The sequence below is a fragment of the Monodelphis domestica genome, chromosome 2 (genome assembly GCF_027887165.1).
Source record: "Monodelphis domestica isolate mMonDom1 chromosome 2, mMonDom1.pri, whole genome shotgun sequence".
Lineage (NCBI taxonomy): Eukaryota > Metazoa > Chordata > Mammalia > Didelphimorphia > Didelphidae > Monodelphis > Monodelphis domestica.
The window spans coordinates 267376445-267397508 of record NC_077228.1 but is presented as its reverse complement, the minus strand read 5'-3'; the positions used below and the strand labels follow the sequence as shown (position 1 = coordinate 267397508).

Here is a 21064-nt window from a genome sequence, read left to right as displayed (position 1 = left end):
AGAAGACCAGCTTAGAGGAATTGGGCCGAGCCAACACGTGACGTGGGGGAGGGGAAATCAACCTCCTGGGGAGTGGCCTTTCTCTGACCCCACCTGCCTACTTCCCCTCCCCTAGGAGCAAACGCCGCTCTTCCTGACTGCCCGGGAAGGGGCGGTAGAAGTGGCCCGCTTGCTACTGCAGGCGGGGGCGGCCCGAGGACTGCGGGACCAGACGGGGCTCGGACCCCCAGACATTGCTCGTCAGCGCGGACACTGGGACCTACTGACGCTCCTAGAAGGGGAAGGGCTTCCGGAGTCCCGGCCCTCTCTGCGTCACAAAGCCTCCTTAGGTTCGGCGGGTGGAGCCAAAAGCAGCAAAGGAGCCTTCCCGCGCACTAAGACCTTACCTAAAGGCGGGGCTTTTCCTCGAGGCCGGACGACGTCAGGAGGAAGCACGCACGGGGGTGGGGCTTACTCCGGCCGAACAATGTCAATGGATATGGCCCCACATGGGGGTGCAGCCTTCCCCCGTAGCCCGAGCGTCTCAGGAGGTGGAGCCCCGCCCCTTCGCATTCTCAGGTCCCCAGCAAGCATGCGCGGAGCACTACACGACCCTGGGTTACTTTTGGATCGATCCCGGGGACACACAGGCGGCTGGCCTTCTGATTGGGTGGCTTTGGGAGCCTGTGGCCCCACCCCCAGGACTCCAGTCCCGCCCCTTTGCCTTACTCCTTGCCTGGAGGAACCTTCCCCCCAAACTGCCTGTGTACCCAATTCCTCGGAGTGATGCCCCTGCATCGAGAAAGTACTGAGGATAAGGTTGCTGGCTGAAAGGGAAGGCTATTCCCACAAGTTAAAGCTCCTCGCAATATGGGGACCCTCAAATCAAGGTACCCTAAAACTAGGGAAACAGCTGCTCAAGTAGCAGAGTTTGGGAATCCCCCAGATTCTAGGATGAAGAGACTCAAGTGCAGGAAGATTCTCCCCCACAATGAAAATAGAATAAGTCTGTTCCTCATATCAGTTTTTGCCCCCTTGAATGAGCCAAAGCTTTCCCTAACAGGAGAGAGGACCTCAGCTTTCACTCTCCTGTACTGGGATGAAAACAGCATCAGCTTATAGAAATGGAAATTATTTTACCTCCACCCTCCAAGAAAGATTATAAGACTGAGGAGAAGGAACATAAAGGTGAAAGACAGAGCAAGCAAATCAAAATGCGGAGATGCAGGGAGAATCCAAAAACTGAAATGAAGGTTGCCTCAAGAGAAGGGGAAAAAGAATATGAATGTCCCTTGGGGGACCTGCTGCTAGAGCCCCAGTTCAAAACCAATGACTCCTTGTGTTTCTCTTCCCCCTCTAGATGAGATCACTTAAGGATGAAGCACCCTACTCCTCCAACCTTTTCCCCATTATCCCTGATGTACTAGATTCTATTATCTAATAAAGTTTACTTTCTCCTGTTTCTCGTTCTAATCTTAGGATTGAAGTATTGTGGAGAAGGTGGTGGAATGGTGGCACAGCACTGCAATGAATACTAGCTAGTCTTCTAGGGCTCCTTTCCCATTCCCACCCCCACTTGTCCAAGAATGAGTGGTTCAAGTGCAAATGTAAAAGCAAGCGATCACTTTGGGGAATTTAAATCATCTGCAATCACAGCAGTTAGATGTAACACTCTTCCCAAACCATCTACTTGACTCAGTGGAGGAATTCAAATGCTACCTTACTCTCTGCTGACATCTAATACAAGTGCACAGTAGCCACTTAAATAACCACAAGGGCGAATTTAAGGAGAGAATTTGGGCACCTTGGATAAGGAGAAGGAAGAGTACTAGACATATTTAAGGAGATATTTACTAGTCTTCAGAACTACAGCCATCCTGTCCAGGAACTAGAAATCACCTAATACTTTTAGGAAACTAGCAGACTAAACATTAGGAAAAAACTCACCTGTGTATTCTGAGGGGGACAAGTCCTGGAGGCCACATTCTCCATTACCCTCCTTCGAAGCCCATGCTGTTCACCATCTAATGACTTCCACAATCCATAACAGACATAAAAGGATTCTTTCTACCCAAAAGCAATCCATATCCTTTTTGTTCCCAGTTTCTTGTCCCTGACTCCTGAGAAGTCAGTTACCTCTGACCCAAGACCTTAAATTGATCTATCTTTTGGCTTTCCAACTCTTTGAGAGAAAGAGTCATCCTATCTTACATTGTATCTCTTAGCACAAGGTTGGGAACATATGATCACAGGATGGTAGACTTAGAGTCATAGAGGATATCACAGTATAATATATAACATAGTATCACAGGATGACAGGTCTAGAACTAAAGCCATCTAGTCCAATCCCAAAGACATAGGAAGGGAATGAAGGACACACAGGCCAGAAGCAATATTTGAACACTAATCCTCTGATTGTAAAGCCCATGTCTTTTCTCTACCCTTATTATGTGGAAGAAACTTAGATGGGTTTATGATCTCAGTGGTGTGGAAATCCCTTCAGTGATACAGATCACCATCCATTTAGGACTTCCTATTCTCTGTCATTCTTGTTCATGTCCTCTGTAGTAAATAATGGGAGAGTTGGTTGAACAAGGTTATCTCTGTCGTTACATCATAATTTTGACATATGCATGGGAAAGACATTGTTGAAAGTCTTCAAGAGTTGTTGTTTTGTACTACCAAAGCACAATCTATATTCATACAAGTTGTCATCTTGTTTTTTTTAAACCCTTACCTTCCATCTTAAAATCAATACTGTATATTGGTTTCAAAGCAGAAGAGTGGGTAGGCAGTGGGGATTAAGTGACTTGTCCAGGGTCACAGATATCTGAAGTATCTGAAGTTACATTTGAACCCAGGAGCTTCAGTCTCTAAACCTGGCTCTCTTTCCACTGAGCTACCTCACTGTCCCCTAAAAATTGCAAATACTTGTGGATTAATCAACTAATGCATAAACTTCTCAGATTGGAATTCTTCACTCAGGTTAGGAGGTAATCAGGAGAGAACAAGAGGTTCTGAGCCAGAAGAATTCAATTCCATTGACATTAGTTGCATGACTGTATCATTGTATCACTTAGCCTCTCTGAACCTCAGTTTCCTCATTTGCAAAATGGGAACATAATATTAGCAACTCCCTACTCAGTTTTTTTTTAATGAAGAGAATAACATAAATGTGAGATTATCACCATTAATCTCCTGTTTCTGAGCAAGAATGAGTCTCCCTTAGCTCAGGTGGATATATTGAGGGGGTGGGGGGCACAGAGAAAGAATCTTCTATCTGGTCAGAGCTATTCCCCAGGGGAGAGGAAGGACTTGGGGGGAGGGGGGCTCAGCCTGAGGAGTAAAACCACTTCCTGTGTAGCTAGTTCCTGTGTTGACAGAGTCAGCTAGGAAGGATAAAGGACCTGTTATGGAGGGGGTGGGAGGAGGTAAAGAGACAGGGGGATCAATGTTGAAGACTGATAGAGTCCCTCCAAAAGCTATTTCTCCTGGTCAACATCCACTTCCCCATCCCCACAAGGAGAAAAGTAGTTTTAATGTATCCCTCATACTCCCTTGAGGATAAGAGACTGAGGGCAGTGGAGGGTGGGAAAGGGGAACAGGAGGAAGTTGGTGGGGGGGGACGTCACTAAGAAGGATGGGCGGGGCTCAGGATGGGGGAGGCTAGCCCAGAACCCAGCTTCCTTCTTAGAACCCAGCCATCTGGCCCCCAGCTCTCCCCCCACCTATTCCATCTCCTGCTACCTTTAAAGGCTCAGGTGTCCCAGCCTACAACCACCACTACTGCCTCCAACCCTCTTCCCACCTCCCCTACTAAAGGGGATGGAGACAAAGAGACTCCAGGAAGAAGAAGATGAGATTGAGCAGGTGAGTAGGGGAAAGTTGGGAGAGAGACAGAAAAGAAGAAAACAGGTACAAGAGAACAAATCAGGACATTTAGAGACAGTCAGAGATATACAAAGAGACAGAGAGGGTTTAGGATACCCAGATTTGTCTGTCTGTGACCTGACCTATCTATCATTCTCAGTGTCTTCCCCAAGATGATCAAGGCTGGCCCCCTCTGAATACTATCAGGCCTTGGAGATCTGCACCCCCAACCCCTCCCCATTCCAGGGACAACACAGGTAACCCTAACTATTACTCCTCTGTGCCACTTTAATCATGACTTCAACTTTTATTTCTGGCCTTAGCACCAAATGTGTTTACAATTTCAGACTCAGTCCTAACCCCAGCCTCATTTCTTACTGGCATCCACCCTCAGTTGTTTCTAGGCTCCCTATTACCTCGTTCCCAAGCTATGGCAAGTGTGTATCACTGCCCCCAGTATTCAATCTTCCCCATCATATTTCCTACCCGGACTCATGCCCCTAAATCCTCAGCCTCCCAATCTCTGACCATCACCCCTACCCATACTTCTCTAGCCCTAGGACCCCGCTCGGCCTCCATGCTCTCGCTGCAAACAGAGCTCTTCCTGGACTTAGTAGCAGAAGCTCAGTCCAAAAGACTGGAAGGGCAGAGAGCCACCTTCCACACTCCCCCTGGCTCCCTAACCACAGCCTCAGCCAGCGTCCAGGTTACAGAGGACAGAGACCAGCTCTACAGCACCATCCTCAGTCACCAGGTGAGATCAGAGGCTCCCTACCTCCCTTTAGGTGGCCAGAATCATCCTGCCCGCCCCATGGGCCTCAGGTTGCCCTTTACACAGCATCTACTCTTCTCTTAGATTCAGGAATCCACACCACCCCCAGTCCTTCTACCCCTGCCTGTCCTTATCTCAACCTTTGCTCCCTAGGTCCAGGCCCAACCAGGTCCTGAATGCTCAGTTTCCCTACCCCAGAACACCATTCCCTCAGGATCTCAGGCATCCAAGTCCACCCTCAGATGCTCACTTTACCTCTGCCCCTCCTTCTCCCCAGTGCCAGCGAATTGAAGCTCAGCGGTCAGATCCCCCCCTTCCACCAGGAGGGCAAGAACTCCTGGAGTTGCTGTTGAGGGTGCAGGGAGGAGGCCGAATGGAGGAGCAAAGGTCCAGACCTCCGGCACATACCTGCTAAGATCTCCCATCTCCTCCTGTTTGTCAGGGTGGGGTAGGGGGAAGGGGCTGAGAACACAGCAGAATTGTCTCAGCACAAGTCTGTCTCAGGGGACACTAGAGACTACAGGAGGCCACGAACAACTTCAGAATCAACTTCCCAACTCCATCCTCTGTGGGTGTAGTGATGCTGAGACCCCTGGACTTTCCCCACTGAGGCCAGGACACCTGGAATTCCTCCAGAAGAGGGGGATAGGAAAGACAAGAGCATTGAGGGGGAAAGGGAGGGAAATGGGGAGTCCTGGTCATTTAAACCCTCTCTGGAGGACACTTGCCCCCTTTGTCCCACTTGGATCTGAAATACTGAGGTCAGAATGGAATTCAATCTTAAGGAAGAACTGAAAGTCTATCCAGTCAACAAGATGTGTACTGCCAGAAAATGTTAGTATCCCAAAGGTTTCTCAGCCCTCCTAAGAAACTCGCTGGGGAAGTGCAAATAGGACTCTCCACTAGACCCCAAGGGAACCATCACTGCCCCCCACCCCCCAGCAGGACAAATCTTTGGCACTCCCACCCCGCCTTCAAGGAGACAGGAGGGGGTTGCCTGGATCTACAACTGTGGCCTCTTTCCCAGCTTTCCTTCAGTAAGAGGAAAGGCTTGGGGGTGTCTGGGAGAAGAAATTAAGAATCCTCTGGCCCCTCACCCTGCCCTAGAGAGGACTGGATAAAGGGGGGGGGGGAGGCCCAAAGACTGAGGGATCAGAGACATCCCACCCTTTCTCCTTCATCCCACCTCACTGGATGCTCCATGTTTCAGTTTTGTGAATAAATTGAATTTCCTTCACATTGGAAGCCTGGTTTCTTAGTAAAAGGTGGGGTAGGGTCGGGGGGAGTGGAGCAAAGGGGAGAGGCCTGAGGCTAGGGCTGGGGAGCTCTCTCCTTTGTCTGGCGGCCGGCCAGCGCACCTCCCAGGCTGGTTAATTACTGGCTCATTAAGCATCGGCTGGAGACCTCCCTAATTACATGCCCATCCCCTCCCCTCCCCACCCGGCTCCCACTTTCCCGGGCTTAATTAAGTAGAACAGGGAGGGGAGTCTTTAGGACAAGAAATATGAACAGAGCTGTCCAAGAACCCAGCTCCTGGCCCCTTGGCCCCTTCCCTTCTTTCTCAGGATTCAAGTGCTTCCCTCCCGCCCCTCCTCCTCTAGCTCCAGTCTTCGTCCCGACTGAGCACCCAAATAAGCATCAGGCCCCCAGTTCTCTCCTTCCCAAAGATCCTTCTCCCCACATCTTCTTCTCTTTTTCCCCTCCTCCTCTTTGGTCTCTGTTCTTTGGTCTATCTCTCCGCCCACAGCTCCTCCCTGTTCCTCCTCTCCTCTCTCCTCCTCTTCCTCCTAGTCTCCCCTCCCCCAGCCTCCCCCCTCCTCCCTCCCTCTCTCTCACACACACCCCCGCCTGGGCCTCCTCTCTCTCCGGCTCCATTTTCTCCGCCGCCGGGGGCCGGGGGCTCCTCTGGGGGGGCCCAGCCCATATCCCAGAGCTCCCCCCAGGGCAGGGGCCCCCCAGGGAGCCAGGAGAGGGGGAGACAGGCGGGGGGTGGTGGCAGTAGGAGCATCGGCCCAAGCAATTTTTCAAGAAAAGGGGGAACCCGGGAGAGAGGAGGGGCTGATCAGGGAGGGGGCTCCGGGGGGAGGGGGGCCCCCCCCAGCCATGGACGAAAGGCTACTAGGGCCGCCCCCTCCAGGCGGGGGCCGTGGAGGCCTGGGGCTAGTAGGTGGGGAGCCAGGGGGGCCTGGGGAACCTCCCGGTGGTGGAGAACCTGGAGGGGGTGCTGGGGGGGTCCCAGGAGGACGGGGAAAGCAGGACATCGGGGACATCCTGCAGCAGATCATGACCATCACCGACCAAAGCCTGGATGAGGCCCAGGCCAAGTGAGTCCTCCCTTAAACCCTTCTCCAAATCTAAGACCTCTTCACACAGATGGGCTTTGGGGACCCTCCCCCATATCCCTGACCCCCTGGGGTCCTCTCACTGTCTTTTCAACCCTCCTAAGTCCCCCAATTACTCTACCTCTTCCCCATCCCAACTCTAAGGACCCCGTAGTTAGCTAGACCCCCTCAGACTTGTCCTCCACAACCTCTTTAGATGCTTGCGAACTCCCTAAGTGCTCAATCCCTCTCCTGACCTCTCAGTAACCCCTAAACCCCTTGAAATAACTAATCCTCCAAGATCATCTTTTGGCGCCCAGTCTGGGATTTTCTCATCATCACAGCTTCTAGTACCTCCCCCCCAACAACCCTCCCCAAATCACTTGGTCTCAACCTCCTGGCCACCCCCACCCCACCATTTTACTTAGACTCTGGGATCCCCAAACTTTCCCACTTGAGCTCCTGCTCTTCTGTTCTGAGATCCCACAACCTATCTTTGTACTTAATGCTCGCTTCCCCATAGCTTTCCTCTAACTCCCACCGAGGGACCCCCCCCAAATTTCTAACCTCTGTGTCCTGGCACCTGGTCTGTCTCTCTTAAAACCATTTATCTCTCCCATTACTCTCAATGGCCTTCTCAAAACTCTTCCAGGTCCCTTTCCAATTCATTTCCCCTCGACCCTGTCAGTCTTCAGACATTCCCTCAATCTTCCCATAATACTCTCCTGCCTCCCCTCACTCCCCACACACACACACCCATCCCTGGTTTCCACTTAGTCTGTCCAGTGTTCCCCAGAATCCAGGTCAGGCCCCCCTAGTCCATAGAACCTAACCTCTCACTTCCCTGACCCCCAACCCAACTTCTTTCTACCATTCTCACTTCTCCCGGGAGTTTGCTTTCTGCTTTTGTCCCTCATCTTATTCAGCCTCTTCCCTAATCCCCCACATAGGTCTTGCAATGACTTTCCTATCTTTTTTTCTCCTTCCCTCTTTCTTCCTCTCCTCCCCCTCCCTCAGGAAACACGCTCTGAATTGCCACCGAATGAAGCCTGCTCTTTTCAGCGTCCTATGTGAGATCAAAGAGAAAACTGGTATGTATGCCCCCCTCCACACCCCTTTCCTGGGAATGGAACTCAGCCCCCAATAAAGGCAAGGGGCGCAGGGTGATGTCCGGATCTCTGAAGGGCAGAAAAAGAACTGGCGACTCTTTGCAGAGTTCCCCGAAGAGGATTCTGCTGGGTAGTTAGATCCCATAGACCTAGAACTAGAAAGGACCTCAGAGGCTGTCTAGTCCAACCCCTCCTCATTTTACAGATGAGGTAAACGAGGCCCTGGAAGGTTAAATGAAATTGCCCAAAGTTAAACAGAGAGTAAGTATTGGAGATGGGATTTGAACCCAAGCCCTGAAGCCCAATGCTTCATCCTGCACCCCAGGCCTCAGTATCCGAAGCTCACAGGAAGAGGAGCCTGTGGACCCCCAGCTGATGCGTTTGGACAACATGCTTCTGGCAGAGGGGGTGGCAGGACCAGAGAAGGGAGGAGGGTCTGCAGCCGCAGCTGCAGCAGCAGCAGCCTCGGGGGGTGGAGTGTCTCCTGACAACTCCATTGAGCACTCCGACTATCGAAGTAAACTGGCCCAGATCCGACATATCTACCATTCTGAGCTGGAGAAGTATGAACAGGTACAGGGAAGCCCCTTGGGCCAGGTCAAGGAGAGGGGCATCGGGAGGCTGCGGAAAGGGTCTCCTCCTAACCAGCCTAACCCTCTGCTCCCCCTCCCAGGCGTGTAACGAGTTCACTACCCACGTGATGAACCTGCTTCGGGAGCAGAGTCGTACACGGCCTGTGGCGCCCAAGGAGATGGAGCGAATGGTTGGCATTATCCACCGAAAATTCAGTGCCATTCAGATGCAGCTCAAACAGAGTACCTGTGAAGCCGTCATGATTCTTCGCTCACGATTCTTGGATGCCAGGTGGGGATTTTTGAAATCAGGATCCCAGGCCTTGCCTTTTGCTAGCCCTCTTCCCCTTACTGACCACCACCCACCATATGCCTGCCCCCCACCGACACACTGATCCATCTCTTAGGGACTCGAGCATTTTTTTTTTAAACCCTTACCTTCCGTCTTAGAATCCATACTGTGTATTGGTTCCAAGGCAGAAGAGTGGTAAGGGCTAGGCAATGGGAGTTAAGTGACTTGCCCAGGGTCACACAGCTGGGAAGTGTCTGAGGCCAGATTTAAACCCAGGACCTCCCATCTCTAGATCTGGCTTTCAATCCACTGAGATACCCCATTGCCCCCACGCATTTTCACAAACCCCTTTTCTGTCCCCGCAGAAGAAAACGCCGCAACTTTAGCAAACAGGCCACTGAGGTCTTAAATGAGTATTTCTACTCCCACTTGAGTAACCCCTATCCCAGTGAAGAGGCCAAGGAAGAGCTCGCCAAGAAGTGCGGGATCACAGTCTCCCAGGTAATGGAGTCAGATGTTGTGGTTATAAAAGGCTTCTGTCGCCTGAGGAGAGGGGAAAGATTTGGCTACAGAAGAGTAAGCTAAGGGGAAGGGAGGAAAAGAAGGGGAACTAAGTCAGGAGGTTTCTGAAACCACTATTCTCCCTCATAGTTCTCTCCTCTGCACTCCAAAGGTCTCTAACTGGTTTGGCAACAAGCGGATCAGATATAAGAAGAATATTGGGAAGTTCCAGGAAGAAGCAAATATCTACGCAGTGAAAACTGCTGTGTCTGTCACTCAAGGAGGGCATAGCCGTGCCAGTTCCCCTACACCTCCATCATCCGCAGGTTGGATCACCCACCACCATTCCTGTTGGTTTGCACTCCCTGAATTTGCTTCCTTTTCCCATCTAATCCAAATCTTAGCAGGAAGGGGTCGGTATCAGGGTGAGGGAGACCAAAATGAGACACGGGTTGGAACATATCAGAACATAGAGCTCATCTTATGGAGCTTCTCCCTTGGCTTCTCTTCTAGCAGAGAAGTCCCATGGGAAGAATCCATTTGGAGGGAATGAGAAGGCAAAATCCTCCCTTTCTGGACTGACAATAGTTTTCACCCATCACTTACATTCAGAAGTAAATCCCACCAGGGAAGCAGTCCTGTGGGGCTTTGGGGATCCTAGGTAGGAGTGCTAAAATCCAGATAACTGAGTGTTCCACCTTCTTTTATTCTTCTGCCTTCCCATAGGCTCCGGTGGCTCCTTCAACCTCTCAGGATCTGGAGACATGTTCCTGGGGATGCCTGGGCTCAATGGCGACTCCTACTCTAGCTCCCAGGTCAGTTGCACAACAGCATGAATCTCCTCCTTGATGCCTTCCCCCATCCCCCCAACCCCCTGGAATATTTCCACTAGTATTTCATCTTATAAGTCTTTGGTGTAAACACCACTTCTCATGCCCTGGTCTCCCTTTTCCCATGGGACTTAGGTGTCTTTTCTTTTGCAGCTCCCTCTTCCCCTCACCCCTCCTTTTGCCTCTCTCAGGTGGAATCGCTCCGTCACTCAATGGGCCCTGGGGGCTACGGGGATAGCCTTGGGGGAGGCCAGATGTACAGCCCCCGGGAAATGAGGGTGAGTCTGTATATAGAATCACCCCTAATCTCCCCAGAATTGGAGAGACATCCCCTACACCCTTTCTTCTACACCCTTTCTCAAAACATGGGAATCCTCTCCCTTACCACCCTCTATGTCCCTCTCCTTTCCTAGGCTAATGGTGGCTGGCAAGAGGCTGTGACCCCATCTTCAGTGACTTCCCCAACAGAGGGACCCGGAAGCGTCCACTCTGACACGTCCAACTGATCCAGTCTCTGTCTCAGGGGTGGGGGGTATATGGGGTGACTCTTGGAGAGGCCCCAGACATGTAGTGGACAAACCCCATCCAGAGAAGAAGCACAAGGCAGAGGGGCAAATGGGGTTTTTCCTCACGAAGAAGGTGTCTCAGAGTTGGGAGTGCAAACCAGAGTTGGAAGAGTCTCCCAAGAGACCCTCCTCTGTTTCCTCCCTCGTCACTGCCCTCCACCCCATTTCTTTCCTTCTTTCTCTTATTTAGTGTCTCGCTTTATCTCTTTCTCTGTCTCTCTCTTCTGACATGACATATTCCTCTTGTCCTCTCCACTCCACCCCACCCCACTTATCCACTCTAAAATTGGGCAGAGACGCCACCCTGCCTGCCTAGTGACGCCAAAAATGGGGACAAAATTTCTGGACAGAGGACACAGGCCATGCCCTCTGTGCACCCCGCCCCCTGCCCCCTAAGACAGCTCTTATTACCTCATATGCAGCTCATCTTAAACCAATAGAATCGCTCGGTGGACAAGAGTGTCTGACTCAGATATCTACCTCGGAGGGAGTTTCTGCTACTTTAGAGAAATGTTGACTGGGCTTTGGATTTTTTTTCTTAAAAAAAAAAAGAAAGAAAAAGAAAACCTGGGATTCATCTGTTTTGTTTTGTTTTTAATTTTTAACTTACTTTTTTTTGTGGGGGGAGGAGGTTAAGGATATTGATTCTTTTGGTTTCTTTCTTTCCCATATTAGAGTTAATTGCCAGAAGTGTCCTGTTAGGGGAGGGATGGGCAAACAGACTAAGAGGACCCAGCCAACCCCACTCCCCAAACAGGTCCACCAGGGAGACTGATCAACGGGGTCTATTGAAAGTGGAGAATAAAACTCCCTTCAGACCTTGCTGAGTTACTGGGGCTTTTTATTTGCATGTGCAAACTAGACTCCTTCATTCTCCCAGATGTTTGGTAAAGGGGATAAATTACCATCCCACCCAGGACATTAATTGTGGAGTGGGTTAACAGAGCTAAGGATTTAGTGGCTTTGAAAAAGAAAAAGGTAAAATCACCTGCTCCCTCTCCCAGGGACTAACACATCTTAATATGTTTTTGCATTTTTCTTTATTTTATTATCTTAGCTTGGGGGAGGTGGGAGGGAGTTTGGGGGGGATGGGCTCGTTGCCAAATATATTAAAATAGGAGGGTATGCTTGTTGTCTCTCCCTCAGTTTCCCCAGAGATGAGGTTTCTGTTCTCACTCCAAAATCAGGGGTTCAGGGGAGGAGGGAGGGCAACAGGGGCCAAGTGCGGGGGAAAGGAATATTAGAAATGTCCCATATGTCCACTCCTCTCCCGTCCTGGCTAAACCCCTCAAACATCCTCAGGATTTGGTGTGTGTGTTGGGGTGAGAGGACTCCTCCCACTGTAGGTTGTTCTGGGGTGGGGTCAGGGAGCAAAGGGGATTGTTGGGGGGCAGTTATCTCCTCACTTGTAAACTTGTAGTTTCACAGATCAAATGGCAGTTTTAAATAAAGAAATTTCTTTTTTCCCTGGGTTTGGTGGAGAATTTTTTTCACACATGTGAGAACTTGAATTTCTCTTAAGTTCATCATCCTTTACCACACAAAAAAATCTGCAATCTGGTGTCATGGTTTTATCAGAATCTGGACTGGGAGGCCTGAGTTTGATATTTGGTTTCACCGTTCACTAGTTAGGTGGCTTTAGGTCAAGCCATTCTACCTTCTGATCTTCAAGTTCTTCATCTGAAAAATGGGGACATAAGCACTACCTACCTCACAGAGTTATTTTGAATTTAAAAACTGTTCATCAACTATAAATGACTGAAAAATGTTATCCAACTTTCCTTGCTTGATTCCTCTCCTAGTTTCTCCCAATTCAACACCCCTTCTCCCAGGGAGAATATAACCCATCCCTAGTCCTGTTATTGGGTAGCCTCTGTTAGGACTGGCTCAGGTATGCCCACTGGTCTAGAGTAGCTTGGCTTGGGTGTGAGAGGAGGTTGTTGAGGGTGCCAAGATTTAGAGTATGCTTCTTCCCACTCCCACCCCCACATAGGTGTGGCCTTGCTAAGAGTCAGCAGTGCCTGGGTGGGGGGAGAGGAGGTGGGGGACATGCAGTTTCTGGTACGTTAAGGGCCCTTGTTGGGAGTTGGGCTGGATTCCTGGCATTCCCCAAGGACCAGACAGGAGATTGGGAGAAAAAAGGGAGGGGTGAGAAAGGGTGCTGGCTTTACCTGGGGTAGCGGCAAAACACTAAGAGGATCAAACAGTCAGGAGGCTGAGGTGAAGACAGGATGGCATCTCTTACATCTTCAGGAGCCTGGTTGTTGATCCTTAGCCTGGGGGGTGAGGAACTCCCCCAGATAATAAACTCCCCCCACCTCCTTGAATACAGTCCCTCTTCCCTGAACCCTAACTCCCTGCTACTCTGTCCAGCCACTACTAACTCCTCCACTATTCCTGCTCCTTTTCAAAACCTCTCCTACCTCCCAGACCAGTCCCTCACATAGTCCTTTCCTAATGGTTTCCTTGGCTGATCCTATTAGTTGCCCCCAACCTTGTCCTGGCTCTGTCCCTTATCTCTGGCTTTCCCTACCCCTCAACATATCATGCTTTCTCCTTGAGCATAGTGGTTGGCAGTCAGAACATCTCATCCAGGATTGGGGAGCCCTTGGTGCTAAACTGTAAGGGGGCTCCTAGGAAACCACCCCAGCAACTTGAATGGAAACTGGTGAGTATGGATCCTCCCTTAAACCTTCTTGCTTTCTAGTCCACACCACTTTCTCTCCTGCTGCTCATCCTCTGAAGTCTCCTAACCTCTCCCCAGAATACACGCCGAACTGAAGCTTGGAAAGTCCTGTCTCCTGAAGGGGACCCTTGGGAGAGTGTGGCCCGAGTCCTTCCCAATGGCTCCCTCCTCCTGCCAGCTGTCGGGATCCAGGATGAAGGGACATTCAGGTGCAGAGCAACCAACCGCCATGGGAAAGAGATCAAGTCCAACTACCGACTCCGTGTCTACCGTAAGGACAAAAAGATCTTCTCTTTAGTATTCTCTAGCCTCCTCAAACCCGGGGCTTCCTCCTCCATGCCTATAGTGTCTTCTGCCTAGCTTGTGAGAACCATTCCCTGAAGGCTTCAATCTCATTTTCCCCTCCAGAAATTCCAGGGAAGCCAGAAATAGTGGAACCTGCCTCTGAGCTCATTGCTGGGATCCCCAACAAGGTAGGAAAATTGATGAGGGAACCAAGAAGGGGAATAGTGTGTGATGGGTAAAGAGGGCACTCGGGGTGAGACATCAAAGTTGGAGGGTAATAGAGGTCACTCTGGTGTACCAGGTGGGAACATGCCTATCAGAAGGGGGATACCCAGCAGGGACTCTTAGCTGGCATCTGGATGGGAAGTCCCTGGTGCCTGATGGGAAAGGTGAGTATTTCCTTAAGCAAGAAAACCTCCTCTTGTAGCCCAAGATAGAGTACTTCTCTCTCTCCCAGTAATCTCCTCCATCCTGAAAGCTGCCTTCTTTTCCATGGCCTTCTCCTCCACTATACCTCCTCCAACTTTTTTGGAACTTGACAATCTCCCTCTTTCCCTACCAGGAGTGTCTGTGAGGGAGGAGACCAGAAGACACCCTGACACTGGACTTTTCACAATACAGTCCGAGTTGACAGTGACCCCAGTCCCAGGTGGCCCTCTGAACCCCACCTTTTCTTGCAGCCTTAGTCTTGGTCCTAGGAGCTCTGGACAACGGGCTCTCCACACAGCTCCTATCCAACTCAGTGTTTGGGGTAAGATTGAGTGGAAGAGAAATTTCTATGACCACAGGGACAAAGAAAGAAGCTGTAGGCTTGTGTATACAGGGTCTTCTGGTGGGACAAGGGAGGATCTCAAGAAGGAAAGGCATGTGCTGCAAAGGGGATATAATTATCATTCCCATCTTCAGAACCTGAACCCTTGGAGGAAGTTCGACTAGTTGTAGAGCCAGAGGGTGGAGCAGTGGCCCCTGGAGGGGCAGTAACCCTGACCTGTGAGGCCCCTGCCCAGCCCCCACCACAAATCCACTGGCTCAAGGATGTAAGTGACCCAGTTTCTTGGTGGTACTGTGAGTTTAATGAAAAGGAGAGCAACCTGAAACAATGGTGAAAGATGAGCTGGAACTGATTTGGGTTGGGGAGGCAAGAGTTACAGAAATGCAACGGTGTGAGGAGAAAAAAATGGAAATGTGAAAGACAAATGGGAGAATATGGAGAGGAGAAACCCAAGTAATCACCCACTAACTGTCCTTTCCCCATCTTTTCCCAGGGTTCTCCTCTAGCCATTGCCCCCAGATCTGTACTGTTCCTTCCTGAGGTTGGAGTCCAAGACCAGGGAATATACAGTTGTGTTGCCACTGACCAAAGTCATGGGTCAAGAGAAAGTCCTGGTGTTAGCGTCAGCATCATTGGTGAGAGAAAGTCCTCCTGCTCAATCCCCCGATCCCAGAACAGACTGAAGCATGTATCGGAGACCAAGCTTCAGATCTTAATTCTCCATCTTTTAGCAGCTTCCATTAACCACACTGCCCCCAGGAAGTATCTAGACCCTCTGCCTAACAAGTTCCTGCTCCACTGATAGGAAAGCAAAGGTGTTTGTTTAGGGGGAGGGGGACAGAGGAGGAGGAATTCTTCACCACAAAACTGAGAAAAACAGGTCCTAAGTTCAGTGGGACCTTTTCTCTGCCCTCCTTCACATTCTAGTTCTGTCCCTCTTAACTAAGACTCATTTAACTTTCAGAGACTGGAGAAAATGGCCAAGAAGAAGGTAGGGATCATGGACCTGTGGATGGCTGGGGAAGCAAACTGGGAATTAACAAAGAAGCTGTACCCTCTCTGTCACTGAGTTTTGTCATCTCTCCACAGGTTCTGTGGGGGGCCCAAGACTAGGCTTACTGGCTTTGGTTCTAGGAGTTTTGGGTGGTCTGGTCACAGCTGTCTTGCTGGTGGGAATCCTTTTGTGGAAAAGACAGCATCGGCTCCGCAAAGAAGAAAGGTAAGTAGAAGAAATAGGAGACCTAAGGCCAAAGGGCAAGAGCTAACATCCAGAGCTTCCTTCCATCCTCCTCCTATAGGAAGGTTCCTGAGTGTCCAGAGGAAGAGGAAGAGCGAGCAGAACTACATCAGTCTGAGGAACAGGAAACAGCTGAGAGCAATGCAGGGGGGCCCTGAGTAACCTTTGGCTGCCCATCTAATCCCACCTTCTATCTTCTTCCCATTCCCCTGCCTCAAGGCTATTCCCTCGTACCTCTGCCTCCCTTCTCAACCTCCCTATTTCCTCTCAAAAAGTCAGTCTTTCTCACATCAATTGAGAGCTCAGTCTGTCCCCTGCTTGTGCCCATTCATCCGAACAATGATTATTAAACACCTGACACCCTATCCCTGTGTGTGTCACTCCTTCACAGACTTAAAAACCTCAAAAGAAGGTGTCAAGGAAGAAAGTTATTGAGGAGAAAGAAGCAGTGGAATGTAGGGGGAGAGGCCCAAAGACACATTTTGCATTTTTTTTATTTAATTCCTTACAAATTATGGAGTGAGGGAGAGGATGAGGGTAGGAAGAGAGAACCCATCCTGGGCACAGAGGAGAAAATTAAATTAAATCAAATTGGGGAGAATTAAAGAGCACTTTCTCTTTATCCCAAATAGGGGAACTTGGGAAGAAATAGAGAGAAAGTAGACAGTCCCCTTAGCCCATCTCCTCATCACCACCACCACCCCCCACCCAAGCTGGGAGTGAAGTTGCATCTGAGCTTAGCAACTAGAGAGGAAAAGGCTCTCTGGCTCTCTCCCTCAGCACCCAGCTGGTTTCCTCTCCCTCACTTCGAGGGATGGGGTGAGGGAGGTTGTGTCTGGCTTCGGCCAGCAGAGAGCAGAAACCTAGAAGAAAAGGTTTTGGGGTCCCCCAATACTGATTCTCCCTCTGGTTGGGGGAGGGCCCTACGAGGGGGCAGCTCAGACACTGAGCAGCCAAAAAAAGAAGAAGATGGCGAGAAGCAGGAAGAGGGAGTCCTGCCAGCCAGAGCCTGGACGTCCTGGTCCCAGGTCCACACCTATAAGGGAAATCAAGAACTGTAGAAAAAAGTCTCTTGTCCCAAGAAATGGGGCTAGAAGACTCTCATCCTGGGGAGAGGGGACTTCTGGGGAGAAGACTCTTACCTGGACCCCGGTAGAAAGGCTCATGGGCACTGAAGACAGTTGTGAAGAAGCCAAAGGGAAAGGCGCCAACACCAAAAGAAAGGTGGAAGCCTCCAGCATCTCCATATGTCTGGAATCCCTGTGTAGATGAAGAAATGATAGAAATAAGATGAGTGATAAGATGAGGAATCTTTGGGATACAGGGCCATGGTGGGAGAAGTTAATACTTACCCCTCTGCTTTCAGGGGCAGGCCTCTGGCCCTGTGGACGGGGCGGTGTTTTCAATCTGTTGAAGATGAAGTAAAGATTACAAAAAAAAGTGTTAATCTTTTTTTTCTCAAGACTTAAGAATCTTCTTCTCCAGTTTGGCCATTTCCCTTTTTACCACTCCCTCTTACCTAGGGTCCTGCTGTTTCTGGCTTCCCCTCCCATACAGTGGGACAACCTTCTCTCGGCTTATCCCAGCCTTACATACAGGGCACTCTTGTCTTTCAGGCCGAGTCTCCAGCCACTGAGGAGAGAAGTGGAGTATATGGTAAATAGGTAGGGGTTTCCATTTCCCAGGCTTCTCAGTACCCATCTCCCACTCCCCATCCCTCTCCAGCCACTCCAGTACTCACCTGATGGAGGCAAGGCCAGCTTGGTGGGAAGAGAGATCAGAGGTCAGAATAGCTGAAGATAGAAGACACACAGAGGCCCCAGGCCCCATCTGCCTCCCACCCCCCTCACCCCATCATTCATTACCTCTGCACATTCCTTCACTTCTCAGTCTTTTTCAGTGTCTATTCTCACTTCAAAATCATCCTCCTGTCTCCCTTGTTAATCTCAGTAATTCAAATGGTTTAAGCTTTCACCTCTACAGAGCCAACTTCTAAATCCTTTTCTCCAGCCCTGATTTCTCTCCTTACCTGTATCTACAACTATATACATTGCTCTGCACCTAGCTGTGTGTTGTTCAGTCATATTCAGTTGTCTCCATTTGGGGTTTTCTTAGCAAAGATCTTAGTGGTTTGTCATTTCCTTCTCCAGTTCATTTTACAGATGAGGAAATGAGAAAAACAGGGTTAAGTGACTTGTCCAGGTTCACACAGCTAGTCAGTATCTGAGGCCAGATTTGAAGTCATGAAGATGTCTTTCTGATTTTAAACCCAGTGCTTTATCCACTGCTTCACCTAGCTTCCCCCTAGTTATTCCACCAAAATTTCCAATTCGAGAATTTAGTTAAATCTAAATTTATTTATGTAGCAGAAAGAGTATTAAATCTGAAATCAAAGGAGTAGGTTTGGATCTGTGCTGCGCTATATTCTATATAACCTTAGGCAAAGGGATCTGACTTAGCTGGATCAGTTTCCTTATCAGTAAAATGAGGCTGAGCTAAATGATTTTTAAGGCTCTTTCCAGCTATAAATCTTCTGATCCTATCTTCCCCCAAAACCTATTCTTCCTTTAACTTCATTATTTTTGCCAATGGCAACAAATATCATTCATAATCTCCCATATTCAAACCCAGCATTACTTTTTATTCCTTCCTTTTCTTCTCCTTTCATATCCAATCAGCTAACAAAACAGACCTGTCAACTTTTACCTCTACATTTTTCCTTTTATCAGTGCCCTCCTCTTTATTCTCACTATTTCCCCCAAAATGGAATCCCCCCTCATCTTCTCTAATCCATTTTCATACTACTGCCAGGCTAATAATCTTCTTTATACACAGATCTGGTCAATCACTTCAATGCTCAAAATTCTTTAGTGGCTCCCTAAAATCTCTACCTAGAATTCAAGGATGTCTACAGTTGGGAAACAACTCACCTTTCCAATTTAATCTCTCATCATTCCCCTCCATATATTCTACTCTCCAATTAGCCTGGACTACCAGCTTCACAATTCCATACATTTACTCAACTTGTTTTGGGAATGTCCTCTCCTCCAAGTTCAACTACTTGAATTACTACTTACCTTTTAAAACCCCTACCACTATCCCTACTTAGGGGATCCCCCTCAGCAATAACACATTCACAGAGCACTTTTTTCTGAACCTTTCATGCATTTTTCATATATTATTTTGTATATCATTTCATATATTATTTGTATATATGTCATGAAGCTCCATGAAGTCAGGGACCATGTCTTATCTAAACTTTATTTCCCCCAACACCTACTAACATGTTGCTCTGCACATAATGGACATTTAATAATTTTAATTTATTCAGTTGTTGTCCACCCTTGGGCTATTAGAAATATAGATTGAATGTGCATCCCAGGTGTCACCAGCACAAGTATCTTATTTTTTTCTTCCATTCCCCCCAACTGGAGGTAGAGGTGTGTGTATGTCTGCATCCCATGGCTGTCAATAGCAGAGATATGTGATCCCCAAGTGCTTATCAACAGAACAAGAATGTGTATGTATATGTCTCCATGGTTGTTATTAGGACAAGTATGTGTGCATATCCCAGGGCACTGGTACAGGTGTGTGTGTGTGTATGTATTCCTACATACTTCCTGAAATTTTCAGCAGTATAGATAGGAATGGGGTTCAGAATAGGGTATTTAATAAATCACAGACCAATAAGAGTATGTATGTATGTGTATTCACCCATCCTAGGGCTCAGTAATAAAAGTGGGTCTGTGGGTATGTCAATGAGTATCCAAGAAGCTGCCCAAAAGTATACATATGTATGTGATATATATGTATGTGTGTGTGTGGAGAAAGGGAGGTGAAGAAACAAGTAAATATCTCAGCGCTCTCACCACTAGTAGAAGGCTATATCGACTGTGACTTTGGATTCTCACCAGCACAAGTATAAGATATGTAGATAAGTATCCTGAAGCTGCTAGTACAGGTTGAACTGTGGGTGGTGAATATCCTGAAGTTTTCTCTCTCTCTCTCTCTCACATTACTAATATAGTGTAATACTCCTGTATCTGTCTCCTGGAGCTCATGCACGAGCATGAGAAGAGATGGGCGTTGTAGATGTGTTGCAATCTTACGTCATCATGTGTCCAGTGCATGTTAGTGTCCTGTCTCCTGGGGCTCTCCCCAGAGTGGTTAATATTGGGAATGGGGGAAGGGAGTAGTTTCTGTGGCGCAGGACAGGTAGAGGGGTCTGTATGTGTCCCAGGGTTCTCTCCAGTAAAGGGGAGGAAAGTGTGCCTGTATGTGCCCTGGGGGTCTCAACAGTAAGATGCGGAAATGGTATGGAGGAGGGTGTTCCAGGGCCTTCTCTAGTAAGTGTGTGTGAGTGAGAGAGTGTGTGAGTGAGAGTGTGTGTGTGTGTGTGTGAATATGTCCCGGGGTTCTCCCCAGTACAATGGGTAGTGTGGGGTAGGTGTGTGTCCCGGGGCTCTCACCAGTACAGGTGGCCGCACATACTGACCACCGCCTCCCGCGCTGTCTCCAGACAGATGTTACACTCGAAGGCCGCACTTGCCCCTCCCCGGTCGCGATTTGGCCCTTCGGAGCCCCCGTCCTCCTTCTTGGCCGCTGCCATGGCCCCTCAACTGTTGCCCCCGCAACCCAGGTCTTCCCCCACTAAACACATACACAAACCCCGATGATCCGAAAAGCCCGCCCCCCTGTTCGTGCCCATTGGTCATGCGTCAAGATCTTCGAGACTTCATTGGCGATCCTGCCTACCAGTCACATCACGTTCGGAAGGAAAGGATTGGACAATCTGGGGAGAGAGAGAGAGAGGCACGTATTGCCCCGCCCCTGAATAGTGATTATTGGCCAAAGCAGTCGCCAGTCAAAAGGCTGCGTCATAGGATTGGCCGTAAAATGTGCCCAGGCAGGTCAGTGAAGGAGGATCCACTCCAGCAGCACCACTATTTGTCCCCCACTACTAAGTGTCGTACTCAATTGGCTCCTACCTACTAAAAACCCAATCAACTCCCGCCCCCTTACTTCCTTCACTTCCTCTTCTGGAGACTACTCGATATCCTATTGGACGAGGAGCGTGCAAGTTCTGAAGCAGTCGATTGGTTGGAAAATAGTCGCAAGCGTACATGTGCGGAATAAGGCGGGTCTAAACGGAGGAGGCTGTGCCGCCCTGGACCCGCCCCTTCCTCTCCGCCTTCTCGTTTCTATGGCTACCGGATCGCAATTGGTCCTGGCTTGACCACCACCCCAGCCTTAAGTTCCTTCTCGGCTCGCC

The 21064-nt window shown here is 49.4% G+C and overlaps 5 protein-coding genes and 1 long non-coding RNA gene across 12 annotated transcripts in view; 4 read left to right on the top strand and 2 right to left on the bottom strand.

Annotated features, from left to right (window-relative positions):
• LOC130457324 (uncharacterized) overlaps window positions 1-513 on the bottom strand; it is a 41590-nt gene extending 41077 nt beyond the window's left edge. Inside the window, exon 1 of the long non-coding RNA XR_008916503.1 lies at window positions 387-513. This is a non-coding gene — a long non-coding RNA (uncharacterized LOC130457324). The remainder of the gene's footprint in view (window positions 1-386) is intronic.
• The window catches only part of NOTCH4 (notch receptor 4), a 30877-nt gene extending 29436 nt beyond the window's left edge, over window positions 1-1441 (top strand). For 3 of the 4 annotated variants that reach the window (XM_001376521.5, XM_056817949.1, XM_007483624.3), the window contains one exon: window positions 116-1441. In XM_001376521.5, coding sequence (XP_001376558.3) covers window positions 116-766 — 651 coding nt within the window. In that variant the 3' untranslated portion in view covers window positions 767-1441. The remainder of the gene's footprint in view (window positions 1-115) is intronic. The other variant, XR_462410.3, reaches the window with a different exon arrangement.
• Window positions 1442-3384: 1943 nt separating this feature from the next.
• GPSM3 (G protein signaling modulator 3) lies at window positions 3385-5858 on the top strand. Its single transcript, XM_001369119.4, has 4 exons — window positions 3385-3849; window positions 4010-4106; window positions 4404-4603; window positions 4899-5858. The coding sequence occupies exons 1-4, from the start codon at window positions 3805-3807 to the stop codon at window positions 5034-5036; spliced, it is 480 nt and encodes a 159-aa protein (XP_001369156.1). The 5' UTR covers window positions 3385-3804; the 3' UTR covers window positions 5037-5858.
• Window positions 5859-6422: 564 nt separating this feature from the next.
• PBX2 (PBX homeobox 2) lies at window positions 6423-12283 on the top strand. Of its 2 annotated transcripts, XM_003340363.3 has the most exons (9): window positions 6424-6945; window positions 7960-8033; window positions 8377-8624; window positions 8725-8915; window positions 9281-9416; window positions 9589-9742; window positions 10143-10231; window positions 10438-10524; window positions 10660-12283. In XM_003340363.3, the coding sequence occupies exons 1-9, from the start codon at window positions 6725-6727 to the stop codon at window positions 10750-10752; spliced, it is 1293 nt and encodes a 430-aa protein (XP_003340411.1). In that variant the 5' UTR covers window positions 6424-6724; the 3' UTR covers window positions 10753-12283. The 2 variants fall into 2 exon arrangements, with proteins under 2 accessions (XP_007483687.1, XP_003340411.1); XM_007483625.2 differs by lacking the exon at window positions 10438-10524 and having other exon boundaries at window positions 6423-6945.
• A 621-nt stretch (window positions 12284-12904) lies between these two features.
• Window positions 12905-16157, top strand: AGER (advanced glycosylation end-product specific receptor). 2 transcript variants are annotated; one of them, XM_001369091.5, is made up of 11 exons: window positions 12922-13095; window positions 13380-13480; window positions 13577-13769; window positions 13907-13971; window positions 14085-14172; window positions 14346-14534; window positions 14690-14820; window positions 15049-15190; window positions 15520-15546; window positions 15645-15774; window positions 15854-16157. In XM_001369091.5, the coding sequence occupies exons 1-11, from the start codon at window positions 13044-13046 to the stop codon at window positions 15948-15950; spliced, it is 1215 nt and encodes a 404-aa protein (XP_001369128.2). In that variant the 5' UTR covers window positions 12922-13043; the 3' UTR covers window positions 15951-16157. The 2 variants fall into 2 exon arrangements, with proteins under 2 accessions (XP_007483675.2, XP_001369128.2); XM_007483613.3 differs by lacking the exon at window positions 15520-15546 and having other exon boundaries at window positions 12905-13095.
• A 111-nt stretch (window positions 16158-16268) lies between these two features.
• On the bottom strand, window positions 16269-21043 carry RNF5 (ring finger protein 5). Of its 2 annotated transcripts, XM_001369066.4 has the most exons (7): window positions 20815-21043; window positions 20262-20584; window positions 17534-17552; window positions 17312-17424; window positions 17145-17199; window positions 16935-17052; window positions 16269-16828 (listed from the first exon to the last, which is right to left on the bottom strand). In XM_001369066.4, exons 2-7 carry the CDS (start codon window positions 20399-20401, stop codon window positions 16731-16733), a joined length of 543 nt encoding a protein of 180 aa, XP_001369103.1. In that variant the 5' UTR covers window positions 20402-20584; window positions 20815-21043; the 3' UTR covers window positions 16269-16730. The 2 variants fall into 2 exon arrangements, with proteins under 2 accessions (XP_001369103.1, XP_007483668.1); XM_007483606.3 differs by lacking the exon at window positions 17534-17552 and having other exon boundaries at window positions 20288-20584.
• Window positions 21044-21064: the final 21 nt, after the last annotated feature.

Coding starts and splice junctions, on each gene's coding strand:
- AGER (XM_001369091.5), top strand. CDS start 13,044: ATGGCATCTCTTACATCTTCAGGAGCCTGGTTGTTGATCCTTAGCCTG. Junction 14,535..14,689: donor TATCCAACTCAGTGTTTGGG/GTAAGATTGAGT, acceptor TCCCATCTTCAG/AACCTGAACCCTTGGAGGAA. Junction 15,547..15,644: donor AGAAAATGGCCAAGAAGAAG/GTAGGGATCATG, acceptor ATCTCTCCACAG/GTTCTGTGGGGGGCCCAAGA.
- PBX2 (XM_003340363.3), top strand. CDS start 6,725: ATGGACGAAAGGCTACTAGGGCCGCCCCCTCCAGGCGGGGGCCGTGGA. Junction 9,417..9,588: donor GCGGGATCACAGTCTCCCAG/GTAATGGAGTCA, acceptor TGCACTCCAAAG/GTCTCTAACTGGTTTGGCAA. Junction 9,743..10,142: donor TACACCTCCATCATCCGCAG/GTTGGATCACCC, acceptor GCCTTCCCATAG/GCTCCGGTGGCTCCTTCAAC.
- RNF5 (XM_001369066.4), bottom strand. CDS start 20,401: ATGGCAGCGGCCAAGAAGGAGGACGGGGGCTCCGAAGGGCCAAATCGC. Junction 17,200..17,311: donor CAGAAACAGCAGGACCCTAG/GTAAGAGGGAGT, acceptor CATCTTCAACAG/ATTGAAAACACCGCCCCGTC. Junction 16,829..16,934: donor GCCTTTCTACCGGGGTCCAG/GTAAGAGTCTTC, acceptor TTTCCCTTATAG/GTGTGGACCTGGGACCAGGA.
- GPSM3 (XM_001369119.4), top strand. CDS start 3,805: ATGGAGACAAAGAGACTCCAGGAAGAAGAAGATGAGATTGAGCAG. Junction 3,850..4,009: donor AAGAAGATGAGATTGAGCAG/GTGAGTAGGGGA, acceptor TATCATTCTCAG/TGTCTTCCCCAAGATGATCA. Junction 4,604..4,898: donor GCACCATCCTCAGTCACCAG/GTGAGATCAGAG, acceptor CCTTCTCCCCAG/TGCCAGCGAATTGAAGCTCA.